Source organism: Bidens hawaiensis, unplaced genomic scaffold (genome assembly GCF_021521415.1).
Source record: "Bidens hawaiensis isolate Kalapana, Puna unplaced genomic scaffold, B.hawaiensis_p1.1 tig00009367_1, whole genome shotgun sequence".
Taxonomy (NCBI): Eukaryota; Viridiplantae; Streptophyta; class Magnoliopsida; order Asterales; family Asteraceae; genus Bidens; species Bidens hawaiensis.
In genome coordinates, this window is record NW_027491691.1 from 1 (window position 1) to 15815 (window position 15815).

A 15815-nucleotide genomic window follows, 5' to 3' on the forward strand; every position below is an offset into this window, starting at 1 on the left:
CGTCCCCGTATTAGACATTTTATATGGCATGAAATCGGTAATGGGAGATCTACTTCAGTTTGGTATGATAAATGGGATGATTTATGTCCTTTAAGTGATTATATTAACCCGAGAGCTATACATGGGGCTGGTTTGACTTTAAAAACCTGTGTCAGTGATGTTGTTCATCATAATAGCTGGGGCTGGCCGCCTGATTGGATTTCGAGATTCCCAATTCTTTCGAACTTAAAGGGGGTGAGTATTTATCCGGAAAAAGAGGGACAAGATCGTGGTAAGGGATGAGAATGGGACTTCAATGAATTTCTCGGCTTCAGGAATATGGCAACTTCTTCGAATCCCGGCTGATAAGGTTTCTTGGATGCATGTTGTTTGGTTCTCTCAATGTGTACCAAAACACTCCTTTATGTTGTGGATTGTGCTTCATGATAGATTGAGCACGCAGAATCGTATAATGGGGTGGAATATTGGTGGGTATCCAAATCATAACCTGTATTGCTGCCTTTTATGTAATGGAGAGCCGGATTCTCGTAATCATCTCTTCTTTGAGTGTAAGTTCTCTTCTGAGGTTTGGAGTATTGTCAAATTGAAAGGTAAGTTTCAGGGGTGCATGAATGGTTGGGCGAATATTCTTCAATATGTGTCTCAATTTGGAATGTCCAACTCTATTGATAATGTTATTAATCGGCTGTTACTTGGGGCATCGGTTTACGTAATTTGGAAGGAACGAAATAACCGGCTTTTCAGGAACTCTTTGAAGACTCCAAAGATTGTTGCTGATGAAATCATTAAGGGTACTCGCCTAAAGATTATGACTCTAAAGTTCAAGAATTCTGATCGGGTCAATCGGGTTCTCGATGATTGTCACTTTCCGAGAGGAGTTTCACACCAAATTGATGATAATGGTTGATCTGTTTTTGTTATGTTTGTTTCTTTGGTTCTTGTGTAGGCTTTAGCAGTGTTTACCTTTGTTTGGTGGTTTTGGTTTTGTTTACTCTTGTATGGCATGTCATACATGAGAACTAATATGGCACTTGGCATATTACTTGTTCTTTGTTGGTTGTGTGGAATGAATTTAACCGGGTAAAACCCTTTACCCAAAAAAACCATGATTTAAAGTTACTAATTATGCAGGATTCGAGTTATTAGGAAGTAATTCCTCGATGTATGGACACTATTATCAACATTAAACGTCCAGACTTTTTATATTTGTTAAAGTCTTAGTCTTTATTTTTACATGTGAAATGATTAATTAGTAGTTTGGCATTCCGTATGATTTTAAACACTATAAAAATAAGGATAGGCACGATCAAATGTCCCTCGTGCCGCGAAGCACACGGTTAAACACTAGTGATAAGTAAAAGAAGATGGTATGTTTAGAGCGAGCCTGTTAATTTAAGGATAAAAACTAAAAACCCAGCTGGAGGAGGCATATTCATAAATGGCGTCCTGTTATTATTACTATTACTATGATTATTCAATTCAATATTCAAATTTCAAACTGAGTTATCAATAACCCAACCCAACCCAACCCAACCCAACCCAACCCAACCTTTTTCTTACATACTAACTAGAGAGAGAAGAGAAAAAAGAGAGTTTTCTAGAGAGAGAAACAACAACTCGCCGGTGACTCTTCAGGCGGCGGATTATTATTATTATTATTATTATTATTATTATTATTATTATTATTATTATTATTGTAAGCATCCTCTCCTCTAAACCCTAACAAACTCTATGTGATTCATGATCTCTGTGTGTGTTTTTAATCCGATCATATAGAATTCATCTTTTTATTATTTGATGGATCATCGTTTTGTTTGTCAACCTCACCTGTTTACCGAATTCCAGCTGAACGACGACTGAGTTTCGTTAATTAGGGTTCCTTTTGACGAATTCAGGTTTATAAATGAATTAAACCTTCTGTTATTAATCATTTATATTTCTATTTGTTCGGTTCAGCTGTTTACTGAATTCAAGCTGAAAATCCACTGGAAGAAATTTGGGCGGCTTGTTTTTACGAATTCAGCTTTATAAATTAGTTAAACCTTCTGTTATTAATAATTTATATATTTCGACAACTGAATTTCGAAAATTAGGGCTCCTTTTCACAAATTTAGGCTTATAAGTTAAGCTTTCTGTTGTTGATTTATACTTTGATACGATGATTTTAGGTTTTTAGTTACAGTTAGACGTCGATTATGAATTTCAATTTCTAGGTTGCGTTTGAGACTCTTCAGCCATGAAAACTGGTGAAATGGTTCGAGCATTTGTATAGTAATATTAACTAATGTGATAATCTTCTTGCGAAGATGTTTAGTTTTTAAATAACGCCAATTTGGTAATTAGAAGTTTTGAGTGAATCTGTTAGTTTATACTGTTAGCGAAGTGAATCATAATAGAATTATCTTAATTTTTATTTGTGTTTCCTTGAATAACATTTCTATATGGAATTTGGATATTTGGTAGATTTTAAAACTATTACTAAAGATGCTACCTCAAGAAGACGCGGCAAAACACATAACAAGTAGTCTAGATCTTGAGAGAGAAGACAGTGAACATGTGAGATTGGTTATATCAGCTAATGAAACAAGAGTGAACGAAACTGATTCTTTGCAATCTCAAACAGAAAGGAGTATCTGGCCCTTAAAATGGTGGATAAAGGTGGTCACATGGTCCATTATTGGTATAATCATTACAATGATTTTCTTGAAATGGGGCGTGCCATTTATTTTTGAGAAGGTATATTTATGTTCTTGTTTCATGATGCTTTTCATTGTTTTGTCATGCTTTACCTTTTTGTTAATACACAAACAATTTCAGTGCAATATTCATTATGATGGCCTATAAGAATATTCGTAAATTGAAATTAGACATGCATTTGTTTATGTACGTTTTAGTTTGTACTTTGGCATGTTTATAATGTGAAGGACATGGACGTTGTCATGATTATGTTCTATGTTATTCATTAAGAAGAGCCGAACCGAACGTGGCACGGTTCATGAACCGTTCGGCAGGAAGTTTATTTTATTTAATAAATGAACAAACATGAACAAAATTTTGGTTCATTTAACAGACGAAAATGAAAACATGTCTCGTTTGTTCATGTGTGTTCGTGAATTCTCGTTTAGGTTTGTTCACTTAAACGACCTTCTTGCGGTGCGCACATATAATGTATATATGTGTGAACCCTCAGGTGGGCAAAAGTGAAATTGCACTAATTTTGACGTTATTTTACTAATCTCGTGAAAATAACGTCAAAAGTGGCGGAAGGTTAGCCAGGCATCATGTGGTGGCTTTGATAGCTGAAAGACAAGGGTACATGCACCAATCAGCCGGTGTCCCGATGATTGAGTGCTATGTGCCTTATCTCCAAGGCTTGATGCAAAACTACTATCGAGCCGGGGGTCTCACCAGAAGCAGCCTTTCTATCCCCATGAGGTAGAGGTAAGGCTGTCTACATCTTACCCTCCTTAGATCTACCATAGATTTGCTATTGGTAGGATATACTGAGTACGATGATCATGGTTTAAAAAGGCTTTCTAGGGTTTACTGAAACCTAAGCCTCGACCTTAGCGAGGCTGTTCGAGGCGGTGAGGCTTCGAGGCGAGGCGTTGAAGCTTAAGCCTCACTAGAAGTTGTGAAATACTAAAATATGCCAGTTTTTTTTTTTTTTATTTTCTGGACTTTTCTTATTACCCATTTAGTGCTTAGTAGACTTAATTAATGGGCCAGCCCAACATTTACTGTTAGTGGACTTAAAAAACATTATCGTTTTACTGTATAATGGTTAGCGTTTAACTGGCGTGCCTCCTTTCACAACACCAAGCAACAGCAACACAGACAAAACAACAAAAAACTACTTTATGATGTTTGTTTTGTATTAAATTAGTGGAACTATTTTATGATGTTTGTTATATTACTAACTAAGGTTTTATAATATTCATAATGTTAATTTTATGTTAAAATGTGATTTTTATAGATTATATATATATATATATATATTTAGTATTTTTTAGTGATGTTTCGAGGCTTACGCCTCGAGGCTTATGCCTCGAGAGTCTGATGGAAAACGCCTCGAGGCTTGTTTCCGCCTTTTTAAATCTTGACGATGATGATGATGATGATGATGATGTTTGTTCACTTAAACTCGTCTATGTTTGTTTGTTTACGTTCATTTATGTTCCTTAGTTTACATCCTATTAGGTTCGTTCATTTATGTTCATTAATAAATTATTTTAAATTTTTTAGGCCCGTTTTTTTCTGATCTAGTTTTAACAATTTTTTAGGCCCAACACATTGTTGTTTACATTTACTTTTAATTAGCTCAGCTATGTTTGCTTCCATTCGTGAACTGTTTGTTTATACTGTTAACAAACATAAATGAACACTAACACAAACACGTTAATTTTTATATAAAGACGAACAGGATTACCCTGTTTGTTTAATTGTTCATGCTTGATTATTTGTTCAGATAAAGTTAAATGAACGAACGCGAACATACTCTCTCCGTGTTCGTTTTGTTCGTTTACATGTCTAGTATTTATCCTGCATGAGGTTGCCTTTGTTATTAAATTTACTGTAGTAATTAAATATTCAGGATTTAATAATCAACTGCAATAAAATTGATATTAGAAGCAGATTTGAAACTGCTTTTACTGTCTCAAACTGTAATAATAAGATAATTAGTTTCTTCTGATGTTGATGCAGGTTCTTTTGCCAATGTTGCAATGGGAGGCAACCGCGTTTGGTCGCCCGGTTCTTGCAGTTATACTTATAGGGTCCTTGGCATTATTCCCAGTGGTTTTGATCCCATCTGGACCGTCCATGTGGCTTGCAGGGATGATATTCGGTTATGGACTCGGGTTTGTAATAATAATGGCGGGAACAACTGTTGGCATGATTTTGCCATATCTCATTGGTCTTCTTTTCCGTCATCGCATCCATGTGAGTTGTTAGTTGTAAACTTCTAGTAATTAGATGAAACTATACAAACATGTTATTAAAAAGATGGTATCATGAAAAATTGGCGGGTTGCTAAAAACGGGTAATTTTGTAGCTAGGTTCATGAGAAATTGATTTTTGACTTGTTTTTTGTGTTATTAGCATATCAAGTATGATAGCCAAAGTAATTATTTCAGTAGTGATCTTATTTTTTAGAGCAAAATGATTCAAATGTATACAATGGCCCTTAGGCTTGTTATTGAATAAACGAACACAAATGGAGCATGTTCATGTTCGATCCTTTAACTTTAATCGAACAAATGATTGGACACGAATAGTTAAATCTAATGCGGTATTTTTGGTTTGTTTTTTTGTGTTTGTTCGTTAGGAAAGTGGACATGATCGTGTTTGTTTATGTTCGTTTGTTAACAGCATAAACAAATGGTTCACGCACGCAAATGAACGAACATAACTGAACATAGACGAACGAACATTGATGAGCTAAAAGTTAGTTGAAAGCATAGTTGTTAATAGCGAGAATTGCGCTCGCTATAGCGCGCTTCATAGCGAAGCAGTACATTCCTGTTATCTGATGTATAACGCGCTTCATAGCGAAGCAGTACTTTCCTGTTATCTAATGTATAGCGCCTCAATAGCGTGATATAGCGATAATTATTGTGTTTTTTTCTTTTTGAAATATCAAAAGCCAAATATTTAGGCATTAAAATCGATTAAACAGCACCAAACTTAACCGGTTGCACTGTAAAATCTCAAATTTGTGAATGAAAGCCCTATTTAAGAAAAATAATTTTCTAATTCCTTATCACTAAACATCAAATAGCGCCCGCTATTTCATCGCTATCGCAACGTAGCATATAGGTGGGTTGTCGCTATTGATAACTATGGTTGAAAGTAATGTGAAGAACAATGTGTTGGGCCTAAAAGTTTAATAGACTAAAATGGTATGAGCCTAAGATATTTAAATGAGTACATTGCGAATATAAATGAACAACCTTAAACAAACTAGACTAAAGAACATAAACGAATTTAAAGAGACCGAACGTTCACGAACATATTTGAACAAAAGTGACATGTGTTCATGCTCATTCATTTTACTAAATGAATGAAAACTACTGTTTGTGTTCGTTCATTTATCAAATCCAAGAAGGAATTGTTGCAAACTATTTGGAAAGGCAAAGTGTTGATTTATTTTTATTGCCCTTTTGTCAAATAGTTGACTTTTTTTTTCGAATTCTAAAATTTGCAGAAATGGTTGAAGAAATGGCCTCAAACAGCTGCCATGATTCGATTGGCTGGGGAGGGAAATGCGTTCCAGCAATTCCGGGTGGTCACACTCTTTAGGATTTCACCATTTCCGTACACTATATTCAACTACGCGATAGTAGTTACAAATATGAGATTTTGGCCATATTTGTGTGGATCTATTGCTGGAATGATTCCAGAAGCTTTCATTTACATCTACAGGTTTAATTCAGCTTGTTTCTACTGCTCTGTTATATGTACGGTTGGCAAAATGGGTGGTCAAGGGAAAAATGGGTTAGGCCAACCAGTTTTCTTATTGTTATCTGAAATCGACCCTTCTACTTAAATTAATGAGTTTTTTGCATTTTGAAAACATTTTTTGATCATTTTTTTACCTGTTTGACCAAGTCAACTCGTTTACCAGCTCTGTAAACCAATTTGTTTTTTTTATAAGTTGATCCTTTTAAGTGTCATATTACAACTGAAATTGACCTATTTATAAAGCATACTTGGAACTAAACCAATTTAGGGCATTTTTCCATTTTGATAGCATTTTTGTTGACATTCGACCTGCTTGATAAGCTCAACCTGTTGATTTTAACCATTTTTCTAACATTTTCCATTCAAATTACAAATGAATTTGACCCATTTACTTGCAGTGTGTGTTAAGATTGCTACTTTTGTAGTCTAAACTATACTTGGAAGTAAAACAATTTTGGAAACTTTTGCGTTTTATTTTGACCTGCTCAACCCATTTCTGTTGACCAAATTTCAAAAGTTTCCACTTTTGACCCGTTAAAGAGTCAAATTACAACCAAAATTGACTCATTTACTAGTAGATTGGATCAAGATTGCCACCTCTAAAGTCTAAAGTCTAAACTAAACTATTCTTGGAAGTAAAACAATTTAGGGTTTGCATTATGAAAACAGTTTTGATGACTTTTAACCGCTTTGACCTGCTCAACCCACTTCTGTTGACCAATTTTCAGAGTTTCCCAATCTGACCTGTTAAGAAGCAAATTATAACCTGGATCTATTCAGTTTGTTTGTTGGACTTATTATTGTGAATGCAGTGGGCGGTTGATCCGGACATTTGCTGACGTGCAATACCGAAACCACCGAATGACAACATTGGAAATCATATACAATGTTATCTCCTTCATTATCGCAGGAGTAATGACTATCGGTTTTACGGTTTATGCTAAAAAAGCTTTAAAAGAACTTGAAATTGAAGACAAGGAACCAGATGATGTTTTGGACTCGGGTAATATACAGCTTCAGAAGCTTCCACTTGAGAGACATACCAACAGTTTTGGTCTTTAGTCATCATCCTTAATCATAGCTTATTTAGTGTAAATTGTTGGCTAACCACTTGTAATTAAGCAATTTCAGATGCAAAATAAGAACATAGTTGACTTTTTCCCCCCTTTTAAATTAGGGTGGATGATTTTCAGTTTTCATTGTTTTTTTAATTTGTTTTACGATTAGAGGTGGAGATTTCGACTCGTTAATTTGTAATGGGCCGGGTTGATATAGGGTGTGTTTTATCGTGTTATAGTATTATACCACGTATTTGATAGAATATAGTTAAATCTGTGATTAATAAATTCTGTAAGAAATTTTGATTAATAGTCAAAGATGTTGATAAATTAGTACCAAGCCAAGGCAACATGAGTTTTTTTTAGATATCTCAAGCCAGTTTTTAAGATGTATTGATATGGGATGTTGGGTGATGCAACATAAACGCTTACGGTAAATTATGTTTTGTAAAATGGAAGTATATCATGTTCATTCAAACAAGGAATGTGTTTTTATCTCTAACATATATAAAGAGGGAGTGAAAGACCTCTTAAACCTCTTAAATTTTAAGAGGTACAATCAAGTATGCAACATGTACAATTATAAATGCTTATATTTTAAAAAATTTGAGGGTATTTATGTATTTAACCAACATTTAATAACCGTAGCTTTTCATTTTATTTCAATAATTACAATAATTACCCTTCTATAGTTACAATAATTACCCTTAAACTTTAGATAGCATTTGTAACTTATAAGAATAGTTACACATCTAACCCTCATCTTTATCCAAAAACTTGACAAATTTGTTTATGTTTTTGTTTCCGTATATATTTTTAAATATATTATGTTTTACAAAAAACTGAACATACCATTACGACGTGTTAATTTTTGTCGACGTTTAGATATAAAAAAATCTTCCAAACCAATATGTATATTATAATGTATAAGTTAATGAAACAATGTACAAATTAGATATGCAACTATAAACCTATAAATAAATTTACATTCTCTAACTATATTTACAATAACTACCCTTAAACTTTATATGGCTTTTGTAATATTTAGGAATTATTGCATATTTTACCCATCATCTTTAGCTAATAATTTGACAAATTTATATATTTATATTTTTCCTTAATATCTTTAAATATCTATGTTTATAAAAGAACCAAAACCTATATTACGGCGTGCATGTTTTTGTTGACGTTTAGATATAAAAAAAATTCAACACCAGTGTGTAGATTATAATTTACAAGTCAATGAAACATTAAAGTACAACTTAGATATGCATTATGAACCTATAAAATGTTTAAACGCATAAAGATGCCCTCTGTTTGACTTTATCAAATTAGAATTTACAAAAAACCAGTCTTCCCATTTATATAACTCAAATTACAAAATAAAAATAAATAAATCAACTCCAATTAATATTATTTTGGATATGAGTTGTAATTCTTTTGGTGGCATATACATTTATGGGTGTCCAAAAACCCCGCGACTCGCCCAACGCAATCACTCGAAAAAAGTTGATTAGAAATTGAGTCGAGCTGGCTCGTTTTGTAATCGAGTCCAGGTGGCTCGGCTCGGTAGATAGATTAATATGCATATGTAGAGTATTTTGTTTATATATTCAACCTTTTAATATCAAAAGTGTTCAAGCTAATTTAGCTTGCTACTTCTCAACACTGGTACACGCAATTCGCTTCCCTCCCGAGTTCAAAACATGTTTCTCCCAAATTATTTTTCACATTTTCTTTGCATGATTGCATCCCACATCAGCTGGCTCTCAGATATACTCTAAAACTTTGCATTCTTGAATGGTCTCTAAAAACAATGGTCATAACAACTAATTCAATGTAAGATATTATGGCTAGGTTCAAACTAATGAAAAAGCAAAAATAGCTCAATAGAAAAGGGTTCGAGCCATTTCGAGTTGACCCAAGCTGGCTTAATTTAAGAATGAGCCAAGCTTAAGCTCCCAGTAATGATACTTATTGGAATGTCTTTCTCAGTGAACATCGTGTCTATCCCCTTTAATTTAAATACTCTACCAGTAGATGGCTTTGAAACTGTTGGATTTATTAAACGCAACAAATCCTCATCAGAAATTTTGGGTTTTTCTGATTTCTTGGCCCTTACTGGTTTGACATTAACATGAGCATCTTGTTTCACCTTAGTTGTGTGCGAACCATACACAGCCTCCTCAAATTCATGAGGTTCACAAAGTATGTGATTAGAACTTGGAATGTTCTTGTTCTTGTGTATGATTTCAGGTTCGTACACATCCTCAATGATAACTTTGTCAACATTTTCAACAAAGATTTTGTTGCTTTGAACATGAGGTTTCTGAAATGAAGATTGGGCTTTAACCGTGTCATTTTTAACTGGTTTTGCTTTTTCAGAAATCACTGATTCTTTTGTAATCACATCCTCTTCTTGTCTAGCAAAAGGATTTGGCTTATAATCATTATGAAAAGGTGGTGGAATTTCAACAAAACCTATTCCTTTCTTTGAATCTTTTTGCTTACCATATACTTCTATTATTTCATTTAGCAAAAAGGAGGAATTTCTGAATTTGCCTAATTTGTTCTTTAAATCAAGAACCTCATTTTCAAGCTCGGTTATCTTTGATCTATGTTTCAAGATTTCTTGAAATTTTTGATCATTGATGGTCATTTTTACCGATAACTCAGCCTTAAGATCATGGTTACTTATAGTCAATGCTTCAATCTTCTCTCTTGATTTCATTTGAGAGTTTAGAGATTGTCTATAAGTATCTTTCAAAGAAGCAATCTCCTTAACTAAATTATCATTATAGGCTTTCAATTCATCTAACTTAGGTTTAATGGTTTCACAATTAACACATGAAATGTTGAAACTTACATTAGAAGAAGAATTACTAACCTCATTTTGCTTAGCCATGTATGCAGAAGTAGTTGAATCACTGATTTTTGCCATACAAGCGAAAGTAGTTGGACGCTTTTCACTTGAATCATCAGATTCAGACTTGGTATCGGCATCAGAAGATAGTTCACTTCCACTCCCATCTTGAAAGAATTCAGGAAATCCAAACATTGCCAGATTTGCTTGATTGTTACCACATAGTAATCTTTGTGAAGTCATCTCCATCTACATTGGACAACATTTCTTGAGATCTAGAAGACGATGGTTTACTACCAGAAGACTTTCCTGCATCATTGCCACTCTTTCCTGATGAGGTTTGATCTTGCTTTCTAGGACCGGTATACTCCTTTTTAGGCTTATCACATTCTTTAGCAAAATGACCAAACTCTTGACAATTGTAGCACTTGACCTTTAACTTATCAAAACCCAATTTCTTGTTCAATGAAGGAAGATCTTTACCCGTTCTCTGCATATACTTTTTAACTTTCCTGACTATCATTGCCATGTTCCACTTTAAGTCCATCAGTTCTAAATCATCAGGATCAATCTGATCATAATCTTCATCCGTCAGATCACAAGTTGCAATCTTACTACTAACCAAATTCTCATATGAAGTCATGAAGGCAGACAAAAACGCAAAGTTTTGTTCGGCCTCCCTCATGCTTACATTTGTTTGAGACGAGAATTGATTTGTGGATGATGAAGATCCAGATCCTCCAGATGAACCAGAAGCACCAGATAATCCAGTATTCCCAGCTGTATAGAAACAGGCTCGTGGATCACTATACATGGTTGTTGCATTCTCACTTGCATTTTGTGTAAGAAATGCAGTGATAGGAGAAATGGTTGAACTTAATGGCATACTTCCACCATAAAGTGATCTTGACTATCTTTTGAAGACTTTTGACATTTAAGATTGTATTTTCGTGCTTCGATCTTTTGCATAAATTCCGATGCAGTCAAATCTTCATTGTTGAAATAATTATTCTCCTTCAAAACCATCAAGAACGTAGAGTAGGAACTCGGTAGTGCACTTTTAATGGTATCAATTTTATCAATATCAGAAGTTTCCAATCTCATCTTCTCCATCTCAGCTATCAAATGATTAAACCTTGTTGTCATCTCTTCAACAGTTTCACCCTTAAGCATGTTAAAGTTTCTGAATTGAAACTTGAGCATAACCTTTTTGCTTTCAGCGGTGTTTCCCATACTTCTCATACGGATATGTTGAAATAAAGAAGCACAAATCTTTATACTCCATACTTGGTGAAAGATGTTTTCAGGTAAAGCCATAGTAAGAGTAGAATAAACTTTTGTCTCAGTTTCTAACACTTTCTTCTCTTCAACCGAGTATTGTGAGATAGCTTTAGGTGTAACACCAATAGTCTCATTCCCAATCATTGGAACGGTGTAAACCTCATCCAAACAATACGAACAATCAGGGTGAACTGACCCTAAATGAGCACGGAAACGAGGTTCCCATTTAGCAAAATTGTTAAATTTCATCAAACGTGGACATTTTGAATGTAAACCGATCTCGGTGTCCAGTTGTAACATTTGTTGCATCAACATGTTTTGAGAAGCTAATGCGTACATACCAGCCATTTTTGACAGGTTTCAAACTTTGAGGATTAAAATTGAAATTTAGTTAACGAACTGTAAACAATGTTAACGAACTGTGAACAGTTGTAACGAATCAGATGGTCAAACAAATCAGATGGTCAACGAATCAAATGATCTACTAACGAATTAGATAAACGAATCATTAAGAGAAAACTTAGCGAATTAGATGAATGTCTTAACGAATCACAAAGGTAAGGCTTAGCGAAGTATATGACGAATCAGCTTCAGTTGATAACGAATCAACATATAGCGTATCAGGTTGTTACAATGGTTTGTAACAAACCGCTGACAACCAATGCCACGTGGCAAAAGTTGTTAGAAAACAGTTTCGGAAGTATGACACTGTCACACGAATCAGTTGACACGAATCAGAAAGTATAACAAATTGGTTAACGAATCAACCAAAACTCATAACGAATTAGTTAAATATAGTAACGAATCGAGTTAAATGAGTTAACGAATCAAGCTGAAATTAACGAATCAGACTTGAATCTTCAAATCTTCAAACGAAGATTTCCAGATTTCTGGAAATTGAAGAACACAAAGCCAGAAACGAGATTTGTAATATTAACTCAAATTTCAACCAAATCACTCATTCAACCTACCAAATTACTCGTAAATCAATCACGAACCTAATCGTATCAATCCCGTAACACGATTCACCTTAATCCATATCCAAATTAACCACAAACTATCCACTGTTCTCGGTTAAATTCAGATCCAACCAAATTCGATCCAAACTCAATCCAAAATCCAATTCCAGTCAATCACAACTCACCAATACCTTAACAAACACAAATGTAGTCCAAACTATCCATAATAAATCCATTTCAACCTCAATTTGTTTCAAAATCAAACCGAACAAAAACGTAATCAATTTTTAATCATTTAATATCAAATAACAGTCAAATCAAGCGTAATTGAGCACCGAAAGCTCTGATACCACTTGTTTGAACCCGGTCAATCCTTAGACGATACTCAGATCTCAGATCTGATATCCGATTAACCTAAATACGGATCTAGTTTGTAATTACGTTTGATTCATATGTTATATGATGTATATCTCTATTAGTTGTATGTATGTATGTGTGTTAATAATATTAGTATGAAGATCGAGAGAGAATTGGACAGCAATTCGTTAATTGTAAACTCGAAACTTAAATTAACAGTGAACAGTGTTCACTATATATATAGAAGATGGATCCAGTTCGTTAACATTCCCTAACGAACTAGAGTCCACTTCATTACATACATTAAATGAAATAAACTTAGCGAATCACCCCCTGATTCGTTAAACATCCTTAACGAATCAGGCGGGATAATAACTTAGATCTAGTTCGCTAAACATCCTTAGCGAACTAGACTATACTTTTGGGAACTAACTTAATACCTTAATACTTTATTACATAAAACAAACGACAAATACATAATAGATAGATACAAAGACTCGAGACGCAAAACCGTGCACTAACACCCCAAAGTCTAAAACACAAGCACGTAGCATATCTTCAAGGGTTTGGCTCGTCCTTTCAGACTATTCATCTGTTTGAGGATGATACGCCGTACTAATGTTCAATCTTGTTCCCATAGCTTCATGGAACTTCTTCCAGAATCTCGAAGTGAATCGAATATCTCTATCGGACACAATCGACAGTGGCACTCCATGCTTAGTCACAACCCCTTTTATGAAAAAACTTGCTAACGTGTTGGGATGTGAAAAGTGCTAAGTGAAGATTGGAATCTTCTCTCTAAAATTGGCTAAGTATGGATACCGAGCACACTTAGGCCTCCGAGCATGGTTTTACTTATCCTAGCAAGGTATTTTTCTCTTCGAGTAAGTTTATCTTCTTGAAGTTCTCTTAAGTGTCAATCCGAACAGGGTTCACTTTGTTTAGAAAGGTTGTTATTCATGCCAAGCAAGGTTTGTTTCCTAGAAAGCTCTTGGCTAAACCAAGCTAATGAAGCCAAATATTTTGGAAGATCTAGCAAGGTTTACTTAATAAACAGTTTCCCGAGCATGCTTGAAGAAAGTTGATAAGAAAATATCTTAAGGACTTAGTCAAGCAAGGTTCAACTCCGAGCAAGCTACAGTGCTACCAACACAAGTCTATATAACAACCAATACACTTTAGTTTGTTCAATAAGTTATTTATTAAAAAAGAGTTGAAGGGATTTTTGAAGAACAAGTTTGCTCGTAGTATCATATCGAGCAAAGTTTGCTATGATCAAGAGTATTGAAGTATGCTAGGTGAATATTTTCTAAGGAAAATATTCTAAGTAAAGTCTAGCTGGAAAATTGTTCCCCGGCACACTTTAGTTACCAGGTCTGCTCGAAGAAGACAAAAGCTTCAAAGCTTACTCGAAGACCTGTTTTACACTTAGAATATTTTTGTAATATGTTTCTTATGATTATGTATCAATCATTAGGGTTTCTAGAACATTGGACAGCTGTCAGGGGGCAGACCTATAAATAGAATAATTTAGGGCGCGCCTCATAACACCCTTGCAGACTTTTCAGACAATCTGAATTATTCCTGAGAGCGATTGTGACAGCTGTCCTAAGAATTGTACGGATTAAAAATTCCTTACAGAAACCCTGATTGATTTTCATTTGTATGATCTTTCTATAAGTGGAAATCTTTTGAGTTGATTTCTGTGTTTTTACCTTAGCATTTATCAAGCAACATTTAGTGTGTTAGTGATTCCGCCGTTAACATACTATTGTTCTTACCTTAAATAGTAGGTCGTTAACCCTCTTGTCGACCCTTCATAGTGTGGGTTGCGACAAGTGATTGAGTGAGTGAAATATCCTATTGAGAGGGACCGACAAGTGGTATCAAAGCCTTTGCTGCTATTAAGGTCAAGAACAGTGCAGATCCAAAGAAGAAGAATGACGTAAGCAGAACACTGTTTCATTGAGCTGCTTTGTTCTTTATTTCCTTCAAGATCTACAATATTTGGGTGTTTTCTTTCTCTCATTTGTATTAAAGTTTTAATTATTATTTTAGATCTTGCTCTAATCTGACCAGATACATCAGATCTAAAGATTTTATCTACAGATCTGATTAATATTTTTTTTAAGAAAAATTTGAAATTTGTTTAAGTTTGTCAACTGTTTATCTCTGTTTTAAAATAACTATTAAAATCTCAAAAAAAAGGATGTCTGGACACGACGAGCAAGAAGTCTCAACTAACAAAATTCAAAGATTATATAGACAGGAAAACTTCATAAAATGGAAAGTTCTCTTTGAAGCTGCAGTATGCTACAATTATGTAGACATTTGGAATTTCATAAAAAATGGACCATATGTACCCGATAGAACAAATGCCAACCAGGCTGTTAAAGTAAGAATGAGAAAGGTGGATGATAGAGCTCTTGCTATGTTGAAATTAGGACTACTGGGAGATTCTGACCAAGGTGGCTCACCATGACACTGCTAAAGCCATGTATGATGCAATTCTGGAAATATTTGAAGACAACTCAGAATTGAAAAAATCAAGAAGGAGAGGCTTAAGCAGCAGCTTGATAGATTCAAATAAAAAGATGGTGAGAGGCTGAAGTCAGTATTGGAGAGATACCTGGCAATAGTCAACGATATCAGGACAACAGATTAGGTGGTCACTGATTCTGACTTAAACATAAAGCTATTGTCATCTCTGTCAAAAGAGTGGTACACTACAAGCAAGTTTATCAGGCAAAAACCAAATTATGAAGAGCTAAAGCTTGATGATGTGGTCTGCTTTCTTCAAGCAGCAGAATTTGAGATAATAGTAAATGAGATGAT

The 15815-nt window shown here is 34.5% G+C and overlaps 1 protein-coding gene across 1 annotated transcript; it reads left to right on the top strand.

Moving 5' to 3' along the window:
- Nucleotides 1-2453: 2453 nt before the first annotated feature.
- On the top strand, nt 2454-7783 carry LOC143532156 (uncharacterized). The gene is made up of 4 exons (XM_077027286.1): nt 2454-2736; nt 4705-4941; nt 6206-6423; nt 7275-7783. Exons 1-4 carry the CDS (start codon nt 2485-2487, stop codon nt 7522-7524), a joined length of 957 nt encoding a protein of 318 aa, XP_076883401.1. The 5' UTR covers nt 2454-2484; the 3' UTR covers nt 7525-7783.
- Nucleotides 7784-15815: the final 8032 nt, after the last annotated feature.

Bases quoted from the DNA above. Each gene is read 5' to 3' on its own strand.
- LOC143532156 (XM_077027286.1), top strand. From the start codon at position 2,485: ATGCTACCTCAAGAAGACGCGGCAAAACACATAACAAGTAGTCTAGAT. The intron at 2,737-4,704 runs GTATATTTATGT...ATGTTGATGCAG, and splicing joins TGCCATTTATTTTTGAGAAG to GTTCTTTTGCCAATGTTGCA. The intron at 4,942-6,205 runs GTGAGTTGTTAG...TAAAATTTGCAG, and splicing joins TTTTCCGTCATCGCATCCAT to AAATGGTTGAAGAAATGGCC.